This window comes from Salmo salar, unplaced genomic scaffold, assembly GCF_905237065.1.
Source record: "Salmo salar unplaced genomic scaffold, Ssal_v3.1, whole genome shotgun sequence".
NCBI classification, from domain to species: Eukaryota; Metazoa; Chordata; class Actinopteri; order Salmoniformes; family Salmonidae; genus Salmo; species Salmo salar.
Genome location: NW_025550925.1, coordinates 294982 through 314239, shown reverse-complemented (window position 1 = coordinate 314239; position 19258 = coordinate 294982). Strand labels below are relative to the sequence as shown.

The following is a 19258-nucleotide window of genomic DNA, read 5'->3' as shown; positions in this document are numbered from 1 at the left end:
AACCTGTCCACACTGCTAACCTTAATGCCCAATCTTTCCACACTGCTAACCTGTCCACACGGCTAACCTTAATGCCTAAACTGCCACACTGCTAACCTTAATGCCCAACCTGTCCACACTGCTAACCTGTCCACACTGCTAACCTGTCCACACTGCTAACCTTAATGCCCAACCTGTCCACACTGCTAACCTGTCCACATTGCTAACCTGTCCACACTGCTAACCTGTCCATACTGCTAACCTTAATGCCCAATCTGTCCACACTGCTAACCTTAATGCCTAACCTGTCCACACTGCTAACCTTAATGCCCAACCTGTCCACACTGCTAACCTTAATGCCCAATCTGTCCACACTGCTAACCTGTCCACACTGCTAACCTTAATGCCCAATCTGTCCACACTGCTAACCTGTTCACACTGCTAAACTTAATGCCTAACCTGTCCACACTGCTAACCTTAATGCCCAACCTGTCCACACTCCTAACCTGTCCACACTGCTAACCTGTCCACACTGCTAACCTTAATGCCCAATCTGTCCACACTGCTAACCTGTCCACACGGCTAACCTTAATGCCTAACCTGTCCACACTGCTAACCTTAATGCCTAACCTGTCCACACTGCTAACCTGTCCACACTGCCAACCTTAATGCCCAACCTGTCCACACTGCTAACCTGTCCACACTGCTAACCTTAATGCCCAACCTGTCCACACTGCTAACCTGTCCACACTGCTAACCTTAATGCCCAATCTGTCCACACTGCTAATCTGTCCACACGGCTAACCTTAATGCCTAACCTGTCCACACTGCTAACCTTAATGCCTAACCTGTCCACACTGCTAACCTGTCCACACTGCTAACCTTAATGCCCAACCTGTCCACACTGCTAACCTGTCCACACTGCTAAACTGTCCACACTGCTAACCTTAATGCCCAACCTGTCCACACTGCTAACCTGTCCACACTGCTAACCTTAATGCCCAACCTGTCCACACTGCTAACCTGTCCACACTGCTAACCTCAATGCCCAACCTGTCCACACTGCTAACCTGTCCACACTGCTAACCTCAATGCCCAACCTGTCCACACTGCTAACCTTAATGCCCAACCTGTCCACACTGCTAACCTGTCCACACTGCTAACCTGTCCACACTGCTAACCGTAATGCCCAACCTGTCCACACTGCTAACCTTAATGCCCAACCTGCCCACACTGCTAACCTGTCCACATTACTAACCTGCCCACAGTGCTAACCTGTCCACACTGCTAACCTGTCCACATTGCTAACCTTAATGCCCAACCTGTCCACACTGCTAACCTTAATGCCCAACCTGTCCACACTGCTAACCTGTCCACACTGCTAACCCTGTCCACACTGCTAACCTTAATGCCCAACCTGTCCAGACTGCTAACCTGTCCATACTGCTAACCCTGTCCACACTGCTAACCTTAATGCCCAACCTGTCCACACTGCTAACCTGTCCACACTGCTAACCTTAATGCCCAACCTGTCCACACTGCTAACCTGTCCACACTGCTAACCTGTCCACACTGCTAACTTGTCCACACTGCTAACCTTAATGCCCAACCTGTCCACACTGCTAACCTGTCCATACTGCTAACCTTAATGCCCAATCTGTCCACACTGCTAACCGTAATGCCTAACCTGTCCACACTGCTAACCTTAATGCCTAACCTGTCCACACTGCTAACCTTAATGCCCAACCTGTCCACACTGCTAAGCTGTCCACACTGCTAACCTGTCCACACTGCTAACCTTAATGCCCAATCTGTCCACACTGCTAACCTGTCCACACGGCTAACCTTAATGCCTAACCTGTCCACACTGCTAACCTTAAAGCCTAACCTGTCCACACTGCTAACCTTAATGCCTAACCTGTCCACACTGCTAACCTTAATGCCCAACCTGTCCACACTGCTAACCTTAATGCCCAACCTGTCCACACTGCTAACCTGTCCACACTGCCAACCTGTCCACACTGCTAACTTTAATGCCCAACCTGTCCACACTGCTAACCTGTCCACACTGCTAACCTGTCCACACTGCTAACCTTAATGCCCAACCTGTCCACACTGCTAACCTGTCCACACTGCTAACCTGTCCATACTGCTAACCTTAATGCCCAACCTGTCCACACTGCTAACCTGTCCACACTGCTAACCTGTCCACACTGCTAACCTAATGCCCAACCTGTTCTCACTGCTAACCTGTCCACACTGCTAACCTGTCCACACTGCTAACCTGTCCATACTGCTAACCTTAATGCCCAATCTGTCCACACTGTAATCTGTCCACACTGCTAACGTTAATGCCTAACCTGTCCACACTGCTAACCTTAATGCCCAACCTGTCCACACTGCCAACCTGTCCACACTGCTAACCTGTCCACACTGCTAACCTTTCCATACTGCTAACCTTAATGCTTAACCTGTCCACACTGCTAACCTTAATGCCCAACCTGTCCACACTGCTAACCTGTCCACACTGCTAACCTTAAAGCCTAACCTGTCCACACTGCTAACCTTAAAGCCTAACCTGTCCACACTGCTAACCTTAATGCCCAACCTGTCCACACTGCTAACCTTAATGCCCAACCTGTCCACACTGCTAACCTTAATGCCCAACCTGTCCACACTGCTAACCTGTCCACACTGCCAACCTGTCCACATTGCTAACTTTAATGCCCAACCTGTCCACACTGCTAACCTGTCCACACTGCTAACCTGTCCACACTGCTAACCTTAATGCCCAACCTGTCCACACTGCTAACCTGTCCACACTGCTAACCTTAATGCCTAACCTGTCCACACTGCTAACCTTAATGCCTAACCTGTCCACACTGTTAACCTTAATGCCCAAGCTGTCCACACTGCTAACCTTTCCACACTGCTAAGCTGTCCATACTGCTAACCTTAATGCCCAATCTGTCCACACTGCTAACCTTAATGCCTAACCTGTCCACACTGCTAAACTTAATGCCCAACCTGTCCACACTGCTAACCTTAATGCCCAATCTGTCCACACTGCTAACCTGTCCACACTGCTAACCTGTCCACACTGCTAACCTTAATGCCCAACCTGTCCACACTGCCAACCTGTCCACACTGCTAACCTGTCCACACTGCTAACCTGTCCACACTGCTAACCTTAATGCCCAACCTGTCCACACTGCTAACCTGTCCACACTGATAACCTTAATGCCCAACCTGTCCACACTGCTAACCTGTCCACACTGCTAACCTGTCCACACTGCTAACCTGTCCACACTGCTAACCTTAATGCCCAACCTGTCCACACTGCTAACCTGTCCATACTGCTAACCTTAATGCCCAATCTGTCCACACTGCTAACCTTAATGCCTAACCTGTCCACACTGCTAACCTTAATGCCTAACCTGTCCACACTGCTAACCTTAATGCCCAACCTGTCCACACTGCTAAGCTGTCCACACTGCTAACCTGTCCACACTGCTAACCTTAATGCCCAATCTGTCCACACTGCTAACCTGTCCACACGGCTAACCTTAATGCCTAACCTGTCCACACTGCTAACCTTAAAGCCTAACCTGTCCACACTGCTAACCTTAATGCCTAACCTGTCCACACTGCTAAGCTGTCCACACTGCTAACCTGTCCACACTGCTAACCTTAATGCCCAATCTGTCCACACTGCTAACCTGTCCATACTGCTAACCTTAATGCCCAATCTGTCCACACTGCTAACCTTAATGCCTAACCTGTCCACACTGCTAACCTTAATGCCTAACCTGTCCACACTGCTAACCTTAATGCCCAACCTGTCCACACTGCTAAGCTGTCCACACTGCTAACCTGTCCACACTGCTAACCTTAATGCCCAATCTGTCCACACTGCTAACCTGTCCACACTGGCTAACCTTAATGCCTAACCTGTCCACACTGCTAACCTTAAAGCCCAATCTGTCCACACTGCTAACCTGTCCACACGGCTAACCTTAATGCCTAACCTGTCCACACTGCTAACCTTAATGCCCAACCTGTCCACACTGCTAACCTGTCCACACTGCTAACCTGTCCACACTGCTAACCTTAATGCCCAATCTGTCCACACTGCTAACCTGTCCACACGGCTAACCTTAATGCCTAACCTGTCCACACTGCTAACCTTAATGCCTAACCTGTCCACACTGCTAACCTTAATGCCCAACCTGTCCACACTGCTGACCTTAATGCCCAACCTGTCCACACTGCTAACCTAATGCCCAACCTGTTCTCACTGCTAACCTGTCCACACTGCTAACCTGTCCACACTGCTAACCTAATGCCCAACCTGTTCTCACTGCTAACCTGTCCACACTGCTAACCTGTCCACACTGCTAACCTGTCCATACTGCTAACCTTAATGCCCAATCTGTCCACACTGTAATCTGTCCACACTGCTAACGTTAATGCCTAACCTGTCCACACTGCTAACCTTAATGCCCAACCTGTCCACACTGCCAACCTGTCCACACTGCTAACCTGTCCACACTGCTAACCTTTCCATACTGCTAACCTTAATGCTTAACCTGTCCACACTGCTAACCTTAATGCCCAACCTGTCCACACTGCTAACCTGTCCACACTGCTAACCTTAAAGCCTAACCTGTCCACACTGCTAACCTTAAAGCCTAACCTGTCCACACTGCTAACCTTAATGCCCAACCTGTCCACACTGCTAACCTTAATGCCCAACCTGTCCACACTGCTAACCTTAATGCCCAACCTGTCCACACTGCTAACCTGTCCACACTGCCAACCTGTCCACATTGCTAACTTTAATGCCCAACCTGTCCACACTGCTAACCTGTCCACACTGCTAACCTGTCCACACTGCTAACCTTAATGCCCAACCTGTCCACACTGCTAACCTGTCCACACTGCTAACCTGTCCACACTGCTAACCTTAATGCCTAACCTGTCCACACTGCTAACCTTAATGCCTAACCTGTCCACACTGTTAACCTTAATTCCCAACCTGTCCACACTGCTAACCTTTCCACACTGCTAAGCTGTCCACACTGCTAACCTGTCCACACTGCTAACCTTAATGCCCAATCTGTCCACACTGCTAACCTGTCCACACTGCTAACCTGTCCACACTGCTAACCTGTCCATACTGCTAACCTTAATGCCCAATCTGTCCACACTGTAATCTGTCCACACTGCTAACCTTGATGCCTAACCTGTCCACACTGCTAACCTTAATGCCCAACCTGTCCACACTGCTAACCTGTCCACACTGCTAACCTTAATGCCCAATCTGTCCACACTGCTAACCTGTCCACACGGCTAACCTTAATGCCCAATCTGTCCACACTGTAATCTGTCCACACTGCTAACCTTAATGCCCAACCTGTCCACACTGCTAACCTGTCCACACTGCTAACCTTAATGCCCAATCTGTCCACACTGCTAACCTGTCCACACGGCTAACCTTAATGCCTAAACTGTCCACACTGCTAACCTTAATGCCCAATCTGTCCACACTGCTAACATGTCCACACTGCTAACCTGTCCACACTGCTAACCTTAATGCCCAATCTGTCCACACTGCTAACCTGTCCACACTGCTAACCTCAATGCCTAACCTGTCCACACGGCTAACCTTAATGCCCAACCTGTCCACACTGCTAACCTTAATGCCAACCTGTCCACACTGCTAACCTGTCCACACTGCTAACTTGTCCACACTGCTAAACTTAATGCCCAACCTGTCCACACTGCTAACCTTAATGCCCAACCTGTCCACACTGCTCACCTGTCCACACTGCTAACCTTTCCACACTGCTACCCTTAATGCCCAACCTGTCCACACTGCTAACCTTAATGCCAACCTGTCCACACTGCTAACCTTAATGCCCAACCTGTCCACACTGCTAACCTTAATGCCAACCTGTCCACACTGCTAACCTGTCCACACTGCTAACTTGTCCACACTGCTAACCTTAATGCCCAACCTGTCCACACTGCTAACCTTTCCACACTGCTACCCTTAATGCCCAACCTGTCCACACTGCTAACCTGTCCACACTGCTAACCTGTCCACACTGCTAACCTTAATGCCCAACCTAACCCTAATATCTACATTATAGCCAATTCGGACTTTGCAGCTGGCCAAGTTAATGACCATTATGAGGAGAGAGGAAAGAGATGTGTTTGGTCAGGAAGGGCCAGTTACAGCCCAGATACGGCCCAGATACGGCCCAGTCAGGGCCCAGATACGGCCCAGTCAGGGCCAAGTCACGGCCCAGTTAGGGCCCAGATACGGCCCAGTTAGGGCCAAGATACGGCCCAGTCAGGGCCCAGATACAGCCCAGATACGGCCCAGTTAGGGCCCAGATACGGCCCAGTCAGGGCGCAGTTACGGCCCAGTTACGGCCCAGTTACGGCCCAGTTAGGGCCCAGATACGGCCCAGTTAAGGCCCACATACGGCCCGGATACAGCACCTCTGGACAGACAGAGAACAATGACAGCACTACCGCAAAGCCTCGCTGGCACATCATGAACGGACTCACTGCATCTTCTTTTTTTTTCTTTCTTCAATGACTTACGTCTCAATCCCCATGTGTTGTAAAGGAGCGTCGGGGGCAGGACACCCACTGAGTTCCACTGGGACCGCTCCTCTCTCGCCTCTCCACGGTGTTGGAACAGAGAGGAACAGGGAGACCCTTGTACAATGCTCAGATCACTGGAATATTCATCTCGCTGAAGAACAAGGCAGGCCTCACAGTCAGCAGAGATATTACAGACTGTATGAATATAACAGAGATATTACAGACTGTATGAATATAACAGAGATATTACAGACTGTATGAATCTAACAGAGATACTACAGACTGTATGAATCTAACAGAGATATTACAGACTGTATGAATATAACAGAGATATTACAGACTGTATGAATATAACAGAGATATTACAGACTGTATGAATATAACAGAGATACTACAGACTGTATGAATATAACAGAGATATTACAGACTGTATGAATATAACAGAGATACTACAGACTGTATGAATATAACAGAGATATTACAGACTGTATGAATCTAACAGAGATACTACAGACTGTATGAATATAACAGAGATATTACAGACTGTATGAATCTAACAGAGATATTACAGACTGTATGAATCTAACAGAGATACTACAGACTGTATGAATCTAACAGAGATATTACAGACTGTATGAATCTAACAGAGATATTACAGACTGTATGAATATAACAGGCCTCTTCAGGAACAGACTTCATAGACTGTATGAGGTTAGTGTCCTCTTCAGAAACAGACTTCATAGACTATATGAGGTTAGTGTCCTCTTCAGAAACAGACTTCATAGACTATATGAGGTTAGTGTCCTCTTCAGAAACAGACTTCATAGACTGTATGAGGTTTGTGTTCTCTTGGAGTCACTCCGCTTCTTCAGTCGGTTGCTCTTTCATACCAAACATGATGTCATTGAAAATACCGTCCTTGCTTCTGATCTACGCAGAGAGACCTAAGGTTAGCTAGTTCGCTACAAAGGCAGAGGTTAATGGAAAAAAATTATGTAGTCATTTAAAAAAATGCTAGGTTAGCAAGCTAGGTAATTTGAAAAATGCTAAACAAGAATACACACGAGAAACTAAAAAAGGCTATAATATCTACGCTACTTGCTAGGGTACTTAATGAGTTTGTATGGAGACATTTGCCTTGAGGGATGAAGTAAAAAGCTTGCGACAAAATGTGTAGTCCTCAGTGGTGTAAAGTACTTTAGTAAAAATACTTTAAATTACTACTTAAGTAGTTTTTGGGGTATCTATATTTTACTCCATACATTTTCCCTGACACCCAAAAGTACTCATTACATTTTCAATGCTTAGCAGGATGGGAAAATTGTCAAATTCACACACTTATCAAGAGAACATCCCTGGTCATCCCTACTGCCTCTGATCTGGAGGACTCACTAAACAGAGAACATCCATGGTCCTCCCTACTGCCTCTGATCTGGAGGACTCACTAAACAGAGAACATCCCTGGTCATCCCTACTGCCTCTGATCTGGAGGACTCACTAAACAGAGAACATCCCTGGTCATCCCTACTGCCTCTGATCTGGAGGACTCACTAAACAGAGAACATCCATGGTCCTCCCTACTGCCTCTGATCTGGAGGACTCACTAAACAGAGAACATCCCTGGTCATCCCTACTGCCTCTGATCTGGAGGACTCACTAAACAGAGAACATCCCTGGTCATCCCTACTGCCTCTGATCTGGAGGACTCACTAAACAGAGAACATCCCTGGTCATCCCTACTGCCTCTGATCTGGAGGACTCACTAAACAGAGAACATCCCTGGTCATCCCTACTGCCTCTGATCTGGCGAACTCACTAAACAGAGAACATCTCTGGTCATCCCTACTGCCTCTGATCTGGAGGACTCACTAAACAGAGAACATCCCTGGTCATCCCTACTGCCTCTGATCTGGAGGACTCGCTAAACAGAGAACATCCCTGGTCATCCCTACTGCCTCTGATCTGGAGGACTCGCTAAACAGAGAACATCCCTGGTCATCCCTACTGCCTCTGATCTGGAGGACTCGCTAAACAGAGAACATCCCTGGTCATCCCTACTGCCTCTGATCTAGAGGACTCACTAAACAGATGCTCTGTTTGTAAGAACAAATTCTTACTTACAATGACTGCCTTGGTGGTGCCGTCTGGTTTGCTTAATATAAAGAATTTTAAATTATTTATACTTTTACTTTTGATACTTAAGTATAATTTAGCAGTTTACATTTACTTTGATATTTAAGTATATTTCAAACCAAATACTTTTACTCAAGTAGTATTTTACTGTGTGACTTCCACTTTTACTTGAATCATTTTCTATTAAGGTATCTTTACTTTAACTCAAATATGACAATTGGGTATTTTTTCCACGGCTGGTAGTTCTGTATTCTTCACATTAGCAACTATTAGAGGCAAATATTTTTTTTAAAGTTACCTTGTCTGAGAGAGATTTGTGCGGTTATTAAAACGTCATACCAGGGTGAGCCTACACCAAACACAGACCTTATCAAAACGTCACGTCGGGGTGAGCCTACACCAAACACAGACCTTATCAAAACGTCATACCAGGGTAAGCCTACACCAAACACAGACCTTATCAAAACATCACGCCGTGGGTGAGCCTACACCAAACACAGACCTTATCAAAACGTCACGTCGGGGTGAGCCTACACCAAACACAGACTTTATCAAAACATCATGCCGTGGTGAGCCTACACCAAACACCTTATATGATGTCGTTCTAAAATCCCCAATGCAAAAATGAAGGGTGGAAAAACGATTGGAACCAATTTCTGGTGTTACCAACAGGTTTTGGGGGTATTATGACTCATAATGTGGTACTCAATAATGGCACAGATACAATGATGAGCCCTCCATATATGTCTATGGCCTGTTGTTCACACGTATATCTGCCCTCTTATTGGCTAGAATGGTCCCACCTGATCTTGTCTCCTACCGCCTGCCTTCCATCTTTGAGGACATGGATTTCCATTGTTAGAGCGGTCACTCAAATCTCTTGTCAATATAATAGACACTCTTTGCTTTAGTACAGCAGGCAACATGTTGTTGATAAATCGCAGCTTCCCCTCTAGTGGTGAGATGATTGTAAGTCAAAGATTTTTTATAACTAACCCAAGATAGACCAGAGACTTTCGTTTCCAATGGGAGCAAATTAATCATAGTGGAACAAACAATTCGCCCTTTGCCCTCCTAAATAACCCAACTTTTTTGAAACTTTGGGTAAAGTCTGCAAAACGCAAAAACCATATTTGGTAGTGAGTGGGAAAAGTCAACCGGATTCTTCATATTTATACATCCGGTGAAATATCTGTCTCATTGTTCCATCTATGTTGTCACCGTCAAAAACGGAAATTACGAAATGACGTCGAGAATACAGCAACGTCATCACGTTTTTTGTCCTTGTTTAGCGGTTGAGTCTAGAATGGATACGGCTTTTGTCAAATTTTTTTACTTTTTCGTAGTAGGTTTAGAATAATTTATTACGCAGTTTAGGATAATAAACGCAGCAGTTTAGGATAATTAGGTTAAGGCTAGGAAAAGAGGTAGGTTTTGCTACAATGCAAAAAAATGTCAATATACTTACTAATATACGACAATTTGACAAAACGCTGTATCCCATCTAGGCATGACCTTGTTTAGCTAGCTAGCTATCTAGCTAGTTGTCCTGTATTTTTTAACCGTTTTCTAATTTTAGCAGCCCGGTTTAACCAGAATATTTGGTCTCGGGAATAAAACAGTAACACCGATGACCGACTGTGAGGGACTACAAGACGTTTCATGTAGTTTTTACTCTTGAAGAATATGGAGGTAGTGGACAGTCCTCTTAACCTCGTAAGTTTTCTGTTGCAATATCTAGTAGGCTAACAGGCTAGCTAGCTAACTACATCCCTAGCCAGCCAACGTTAGCCCCTTCATGTTATCTCTGTGGTCTCCTAGATTGTTCTCATGTCCAAGGCAAAGTTTTGTTTTGTTTTTGTTAGCTAGACAGATATGTTGTGGTTATTGGCTGTATATTAAGTTAGCTAACTGGCAAACGATAGTCAATTTAGCTAGCTAAGATTGTAGCTAGTCAACTAACTAGGTAACGGTAGCTAACTAAATAAGCTTCCCCCATACATGATACATAACCTAGCTAAAGCTTTATTCTGGAGTAGGTCAAATCATGTATCTATTTAGCTAACGTTGTGTATATGTAACAGTGTAGGTTCCGTCCCTCTCTTCGCCTCAACCCGGGCTCGAACCAGGGACCCTTGCACACATCAACAACTGACACCCCACGAAGCATCGTTACCCATCGCGCCACAAAAGCCGCGGCCCTTGCAACGCAAGGGGAAACCCTACTTCAAGTCTCAGAGCGAGTGACGTCACCGATTGAAACGCTATTAGCGCGCACCACCGCTAACTAACTAGCCATTTCACATCGGTTACATATATATATATATGTGTATATATATATATGTGTGTGTGTGTATGTATATATGTGTATGTGTGTGTATGTATGCATGTATGTATGTGTGTGTGTGTGTGTAACATGCAGTAAGCAGCTAGCTAACTAAAGAATTAAACATATTGTAATGATCCGGCTGGGTCATAAAAGGAAAAGAGACGGACTCTAGGTGTACAGGTCAGAACACAGGTTTATTCCTAAACTGGGCTATTGTTCAGGCCACAGCCCACGCCGCTAAATGCCGAACGTACACAATTATATCATGCCGGGCTCCGAACAGAAAAAGAAAGAAGATGAGACAGTAATCCCTATTTATGCATTTCCAAATCCCGCGGGATTACCCATCATACCCCCCAACCTTTCCCTCTGTCCTGACATATTTAAACCCTGCTAGTAGCCATGAGAACCATAACACACCCACAAACACAGAACACAATACCGGGTCGTTACAATATTGTGAAAGAGGAACCAGACGAGAAAAGCTTAAAGCCAAAGATAGGTCTTCTCCCTGCTTTAACTTTTATTAGCTAGTTAGACTCATAGCTAAGAATATAATAATCAATCCTTTAAATGACAGACAGCACTTTACCAACATCAACGTGACGCTCTTTTGTTTCATTTTGACATGAAGTGAACATTTTCATGCACATTTTCTTGCACACCTATGTTCCAATTGTGCAGACATGAAATTAGGACTGATGGGACTTCTCAGATAGGAGACCCTTCTGATAGCCTTTCTTGCCAGCACTTCTATGGTGTAGAAGTACTTTACCGTTTTATCTGGCAGGGCAGGATTTGTGTGCATTTTGTATGTAAAATAATAAGGCTAATATGAGATCTGTCAAAAGCATAAATCATTCATCTCCCTCCACATCTCCTCTCAGGCCCATCAGCAGTCCAGGAAGGCAGACCGTTTGTTGGCAGCTGGTAAATATGAAGAAGCTATTTCCTGCCATGGGAAAGCTGCAGGTCTGTTATCAGTCTACTGAACTTGTTTTCTTTCACCGTTCTGTGAATAATGATACATCTTAGAGATTAACCACATTCTGTATTTCCTGTTTTTGGTTTTTTTTTTTTCCATGATGTAAATTGGACATTGAGTTACATTTGACTATTAATTACTGCCTTCTGCGTCGCGGCGCTGCGGAGTAGCCTTCTGGGGAGTAGCCTTCTGGGGAGTAGCCTTCTGGGGAGTAGCCTTCATCGGCGCTGCGGAGTAGCCTTCATCGGCGCTGCGGAGTAGCCTTCATCGGCGCTGCGGAGTAGCCTTCTGCGGCGCTGCGGAGTAGCCTTCTGCGGCGTAGCCTTCTGGGGAGTGGCCTTCTGCGGAGTAGCCTTCTGCGGTGCTGGGGAGTAGCCTTCTGCGTCACGGCGGAGTGGCCTTCTGGGGAGTGGCCTTCTGGGGAGTTGCCTTCTGGGGAGTAGCCTTCTGGGGAGTAGCCTTCTGCGGCGCGGCGGAGTCACGTTCAGGAGGGTTTAGGAGCGTTGTGGAGGGTTGAGTGTTCTCTCTATGTGTGCCAGTTCAGTCTCCAGGGACATCAGGGCAAAATAAACACGCCCTAGGAGAATCTGATGTGATACAAAAGTTATATCAGTTAACAACCCCAATGTCTGACAGACTGTATACGGGGCCGGCGTCTGACAGGCTGTGCGTACGGGGCCGGCGTCTGACAGGCTGTGCGCACGGGGCCGGCGTCTGACAGGCTGTGCGTCACGGGGCCGGCGTCTGACAGGCTGTGCGTCACGGGGCCGGCGTCTGACAGGCTGTGCGTCACGGGCCGGGCGTCTGACAGGCTGTGCGTCACGGGCCGGGCGTCTGACAGGCTGTGCGTCCACGGGCCGGGCGTCTGACAGGCTGTGCGTCACGGGGCCGGCGTCTGACAGGCTGTGCGTCACGGGGCCGGCGTCTGACAGGCTGTGCGTCACGGGGCCGGCGTCTGACAGGCTGTGCGTCACGGGGCCGGCGTCTGACAGGCTGTGCGCCACGGGGCCGGCGTCTGACAGGCTGTGCGTACGGGGGCCGGCGTCTGACAGACTGTGTGTCACGGCGCCGACGTCTGACAGACTAAAGACTACACAGAGATGACGTAACAGATAGTGAGAACACTATGAGAAGTGTTGTCTGCTCTGTTTGCAACACTAATAAAGAAGCTAAAAGTAGAAGCTAAGCTGGGTGATCTGAATGTCATTCTTCCCAGGAAGACTGTGGGCTGTTTATAATGCAGTCATTACTCTGTTATGCTCAAGATAGAGATACTAGGCTGATATTAAACAGGTCATCTGTGTGTGTTGCAGAGCTGCTGAGGGAAGCCATGAAGTTAACGGAGTGTGAACAGGTGAGACTGGGTTCAGTAGGGTGTTGTGGTGTATTGTGGGAGAGATGGAGGGAGGGAATGTCAGTCATGTCCTCCTGGGCTGCTGTTGGTCAGTATTGACCAAACGTCCGTCAGTATTGACCAATATTTAGTTCTGTCTTTGGTTATTTGAATAAAGGATACCATGAAACAGTCGTGTTGAGTCATGTAGTCGTAGTGAGGTGTTGAGTCATGTAGTCGTAGTGAGGTGTTGAGTCATGTTGTAGTCGTAGTGAGGTGTTGAGTCATGTTGTAGTCGTAGTGAGATGTTGAGTCATGTTGTAGTGAGATGTTGAGTCATGTCGTAGTGAGGTGTCGAGTCATGTTGTAGTCGTAGTGAGGTGTCGAGTCATGTCGTAGTGAGGTGTTGTAGTCATGTTAGTCGTAGTGAGGTGTCGGAGTCATGTTGTAGTCGTAGTGAGGTGTCGGAGTCATGTTGTAGTCGTAGTGAGGTGTCGAGTCATGTTGTAGTCGTAGTGAGGTGTCGAGTCGTGGTGAGGTGTCGAGTCATGTTGTCGTCGTGAGGTGTCGAGTCATGTAGTCGTCGTGAGGTGTCGAGTCATGTTGTAGTCGTGGTGAGGTGTCGAGTCATGTCGTGGTGAGGTGTCGAGTCATGTCGTGGTGAGGTGTCGAGTCATGTTGTAGTCGTGGTGAGGTGTCGAGTCATGTCGTGGTGAGGTGTCGAGTCATGTCGTGGTGAGGTGTCGAGTCATGTCGTGGTGAGGTGTCGAGTCATGTCGTGGTGAGGTGTCGAGTGATGTCGTGGTGAGGTGTTGAGTCATGTCGTAGTGAGGCCTGTCTGTCTCTCCTCCAGGCTGGTTTGTCCATGGCGCTCCAGAGGGACAGTCACGTGAAGCAGCAGCGTCTTATTGAGGAGAAGTGGAAGAGAACTAGACAGGAGGGCAAGCCCATGGTCCTCCAGAGCCACCCCTCTACCGACCAGCCCCACGGCCTCGTGACCGACGAGCCCCCGCGTCACCCAGAGAGGGAGTACGACACCTGGCTGTACCTCCTAAAGAACAAGGGTTCCCCTCCTCCCCCCACGCCGTGCCCCGGCAGCAAGGCCCACAAGGATGACAAGACACGTCTGGAAGAGCAGCAGACCACTATCGTTAACCTGCGGCGCCACATAGATCATCTGCTGGGAGAGAACGAGAAACTGTCCCGGGACAACCAGCGCCTGCGAGGGGAGAACGTCCGTCTGAAGAGGGACGCAGCGGACACAGACTTACTGGAGAAATCAGAGCTGTGGGTTCTGCCCCAGTCAGAGGAGAGGAAGAACAAGGATATCTCCATACCTAACCTGCCACCTCTGGAGATGCCCACCCAGGTTATCTCTCTGGACGACCTGCCTGCCCTGGAGCTCCCAGAGGACATCCAGCACGAGCTGCAGGCGTTGCTGGACAGAGACGACAAGCTGTGATGAGACAGGTGGACAGACAAGAGACCCCAGCCAGTCCAGTCCAGTACTAACTAACTAAAGGAAGCCTCTCTACAGAGAGACTGTCCAGACTAGACTGGAAGAAAGCTGGCAAATGTCAATAAAAGTGTTTGTTTGGTTGGTGGCCTCAGCCACTAGATAGCAAACACAAATGGTCACAGTGACAAGTTGGTAAATGTCATTTCTCGTTCTGTCTGTCTCCTCAGTGTCTCTACTACTGGGTACTACATCTCATTCACACACACACACACACACACACACACACACACACACACACACACACACACACACACACACACACACACACACACACACACACACACACACACACACACACACACACACACCAAACTCTTTGCATAAATTGTGCCTTTGAAAATGTCTGAAATGAAGTGAAAAGGGAGTGACTGTCTTCATTGATAACAGGCCTCTATATCTGGAGGCCCTGACTGGTTGACCCTCTGATACCCACCAGGGATGAGGTACTGACCCTCTGATACCCACCAGGGACATTAAACTGACCCTCTGATACCCACCAGGGACGACATACTGACCCTCTGATACCCACCAGGGACGACGTACTGACCCTCTGATACCCACCAGGGACGACGTACTGACCCTCTGATACCCACCAGGGACGACGTACTGACCCTCTGATACCCACCAGGGATGACGTACTGACCCTCTGATACCCACCAGGGATGACGTACTGACCCTCTGATACCCACCAGGGATGACGTACTGACCCTCTGATACCCACCAGGGATGACCCTCTGATACCCACCAGGGATGACCCTCTGATACCCACCAGGGATGACCCTCTGATACCCACCAGGGACGACCCTCTGATACATTTACATTTTACATTTAAGTCATTTAGCAGACGCTCTTATCCAGAGCGACTTACAAATTGGTGCATACACCTTATGATATCCAGTGGATACCCACCAGGGATGACCCTCTGATACCCACCAGGGATGACCCTCTGATACCCACCAGGGACTTTATACTGATCCTCTAATACCCACCAGGGATGACATACTGACCCTCTGATACCCTCCAGGGATGACCCTCTGATACCCACCAGGGATGACGTACTGACCCTCTGATACCCACCAGGGATGACGTACTGACCCTCTGATACCCACCAGGGATGAGCCTCTGATACTGACCCTCTGATACCCACCAGGGATGAGCCTCTGATACTGACCCTCTGATACCCACCAGGGACGACCCTCTGACACCCACCAGGGACGACCCTCTGACACCCACCAGGGACGACCCTCTGACACCCACCAGGGACGACCCTCTGACACCCACCAGGGACGACATACTGACCCTCTGATACCCACCAGGGATGACCCTCAGATACCCACCAGGGATGACCCTCAGATACCCACCAGGGATGACGTACTGACCCTCTGATACCCACCAGGGACGACCCTCTGATACCCACCATGGATGACATACTGACCCTCTGATACCCACCAGGGATGACGTACTGACCCACCAGGGGGCAGACAGCCGCTGCAGTGGAGCCTCTATGGAGCCTGACCTACATCCATAGTGTGTGAGTGTTGTTGTCTTGTGCCCCACCAGCTGTCTGTCAGATATCCAGTGGAGACGTCTGCGTGGGGAGAGTAAGTAAGGTTGCAAAACTCCAGGAACTTTACAGAAAATCTGGTTGGACGCTTCCGGATTATTCTGCTTATTCCCGGGAAACTTCCTACCAGGATTTCTGGGTAATTTATTGAAGGTTCCCGGAATTCTGCAGCCCTCGTAGAGAATAGTATCACTGAGTGAACCTGTAGTTTAAATCCTGACCTTTCCTTCATCATTTTTACCAACAACATGTGAAGGACCTTGACTTTAGATTTTAATGGTGAATGGTGTGTTTGTCCATAAGCCCTTCAATGCAACGTTTTTTTTTGTTTCTTTTGGCATTTTAAATGTTTCTTAATAAATGAAAACAAGTGTAGAACCTCGTAACTTTTAATTTGCCTAAACGGAGCAGGACAAACTGCTTGAGGGGGGTCCGTTTAAAAAAAAAATGTCTGTTCTTGTCGAGATCATAGACACACGTCTGTATACGTCATTGGTCTAGAGATCTGGGTAGAGGTGTATCCGTTTGGATAATAGAGATACCAAACTCAGCAATAACAGCGGTCTGTATTCTCTGCTTCACTGGGCTCTGGCTATGCAGACAACTCCTTCGCCTGGTCCCAGATGTGTTTGGCAAGACGAAGAGTTCACATGATGGCACGAACGGATCTGAGACCAGGCCACATTCTCCTCTGGCTGTCTGTAACAGGATGAAAGTCCCTCCAGCAGTATGAATTGTTTCTCTTCGTAGTGTCTCCAATTCAGGACATGGAGCTCTGGGAGAGGACTGAAATCGTACTCTATTCCCCATGTTGGGCACTACTTTATACCAGGACCCATAGGACCTTTGCCACTCTGCATAGAGAAGCCGTCAACCTTTCTCCATCCGTCTCTAGACCAGTTTCCGAGAGGTTAGGTACCATACCATGTGGACTTACACTAGATACATCTCTAGTTTAATTTGTACTGTAATCACTAAGTTGTTGATTTGTGTAACAACAAACCATACAAATAACATTTTCAGGTAACTTTTTGTTTTGCTTGATTCTGTTCAAATATGCAGAATGGATAAGAATTCATTGTGTAGCAGTGTGAATCCAGGTGTGTAATACAGGGCATTCGTAAAGTATTCACACCCTTCGACTTTTTCCACATTTTGTTACGTTACATCCTTATTCTAAAATGTATTCAATCTTTTTTCCCCCCTCAATCTACAGACAATACCCCATTATGACAAAGTAAATGTTTTATTTTAGAAAATGTATAAAAAATAAACTGAAATATTCAGACCCTTTACTCAGTACTCTGTTGAAGCACCTTTAGCAGCGATTACAGCCTGGAGTCTTCTTGGGTATGACGCTACAAACTTGGCACACCTGTATTTGGGGAGTTTCTCCCTGCAGATCGGATGGGGGAGCGTCACTATACAGCTATTTTCAGGTCTCTCCAGAGCTGTTCGATCAGGTTCAAGTCCGGGCTCTGGCTGGGCCACTCAAGGACATTGAGAGACGTGACCCGAAGCCACTCCTGCGTTGTCCTGGCTGTGTGCTTAGGGTCGTTGTCCTGTTGAAAGGTGAACCTTCGCCCCCAGTCTGAGGTCCTGAGCACTCTGGAGCAGGTTTCCATCAAGGATCTCTCTGTACTTTGCTCCTTTCATCTTTCCCTCGATCCTGACTAGTCTCCCAGTCCCAGCCGCTGAAAAACATCTCCACAGTATAATGCTGCCACCACTGTGCTTCACCGTAGGGATTGTTCCAGATTTCCTCCAGACGTGACGCTTGGTATTCAGGCCAGAGAATCTTGCTTCTCATGGTCTGAGAGTCCTTTTGGCAAACTCCAAGTGGCTTGTCTTGTGCCTTTTACTGAGGAGTGGCTTCTGTCTGGCCACTCTACCATAAAGGCCTGATTGGTGGAGTGCTGCAGAGATGGTTGTCCTTCTGGAAGGTTCTCCCATCTCTACAGAGGAACTCTGAAGCTCTGTCAGAGTGACCATCAGGTTCTTGGTAACCTCCCTGACCAAGGGCCTTCTCCCCCGATTGCTCAGTTTGGCCGGGCGGTCAGCTCTAGGAAGAGTCTTGGCGGTTCCAAACTTCTTCCATTTAAGAATGATGGAGGCCACTGTGTTCTTGGGGACCTTCAATGCTGCCGAAATGTTTTGGTGCCCTTCCCCAGATCTGTGCCTCGATACAATCCTGTCTCTGAGTTCTATTGACAATTCCTTTGACCTCATGGCTAGGTTTTTGCTCAGACATGCACTGTCAACTGTGGGACCTTATATAGACAGGTGTGTGCCTTTCCAAATCATGTCCAATCAATTGAATTTACCACAGGTGGACTCCAAGTTGTAGAAACATCTCAAGGATGATCAATGGAAACAGGATGGACCTGAGCTCAATTTAGAGTCTCAATTACTTATGTAAATACGGTATTGTTTTATTTTTAATACATTTGCAAAAATGTCTAAACCTGTTTTTCACTTTGTCATGATGGGGTATTGAGGGGGGAAAAACCAATTAAATTTAATCCATTTTTAGAATAAGGCTTTAACGTAACAAAATGTGGGAAAAGGAAAGGGGTCTGAATACTTCCAGAATCTTCTATTCAATAGACACACGAACCAGAAGTAATGTACTCGTGCCAGACGCTCCTGATATCATTATATATTGTACGACTATATATAAAACGACAGCTTTGATGTGATGCAGCTTAGTTAGTCAGGAGATTATTATTAAGAGGGAACCAAATCGACCATGTTGTTTTTTTTGTATAACTTAATGTAATTATATCGGTTTACAATAG

At 47.4% G+C, this 19258-nt stretch overlaps 1 protein-coding gene across 2 annotated transcripts; it reads left to right on the top strand.

Annotated features, from left to right (window-relative positions):
• The first annotated feature begins 10040 nt into the window (after positions 1-10040).
• LOC106591007 (nuclear receptor-binding factor 2) lies at positions 10041-16835 on the top strand. Of its 2 annotated transcripts, XM_014182180.2 has the most exons (4): positions 10044-10446; positions 11947-12031; positions 13358-13398; positions 14231-16835. In XM_014182180.2, exons 1-4 carry the CDS (start codon positions 10417-10419, stop codon positions 14837-14839), a joined length of 765 nt encoding a protein of 254 aa, XP_014037655.1. In that variant the 5' UTR covers positions 10044-10416; the 3' UTR covers positions 14840-16835. The 2 variants fall into 2 exon arrangements, with proteins under 2 accessions (XP_014037656.1, XP_014037655.1); XM_014182181.2 differs by lacking the exon at positions 13358-13398 and having other exon boundaries at positions 10041-10446.
• Positions 16836-19258: the final 2423 nt, after the last annotated feature.

Coding starts and splice junctions, on each gene's coding strand:
- LOC106591007 (XM_014182180.2), top strand. CDS start 10,417: ATGGAGGTAGTGGACAGTCCTCTTAACCTC. Junction 10,447..11,946: donor TGGACAGTCCTCTTAACCTC/GTAAGTTTTCTG, acceptor ATCTCCTCTCAG/GCCCATCAGCAGTCCAGGAA. Junction 13,399..14,230: donor AGTTAACGGAGTGTGAACAG/GTGAGACTGGGT, acceptor TCTCTCCTCCAG/GCTGGTTTGTCCATGGCGCT.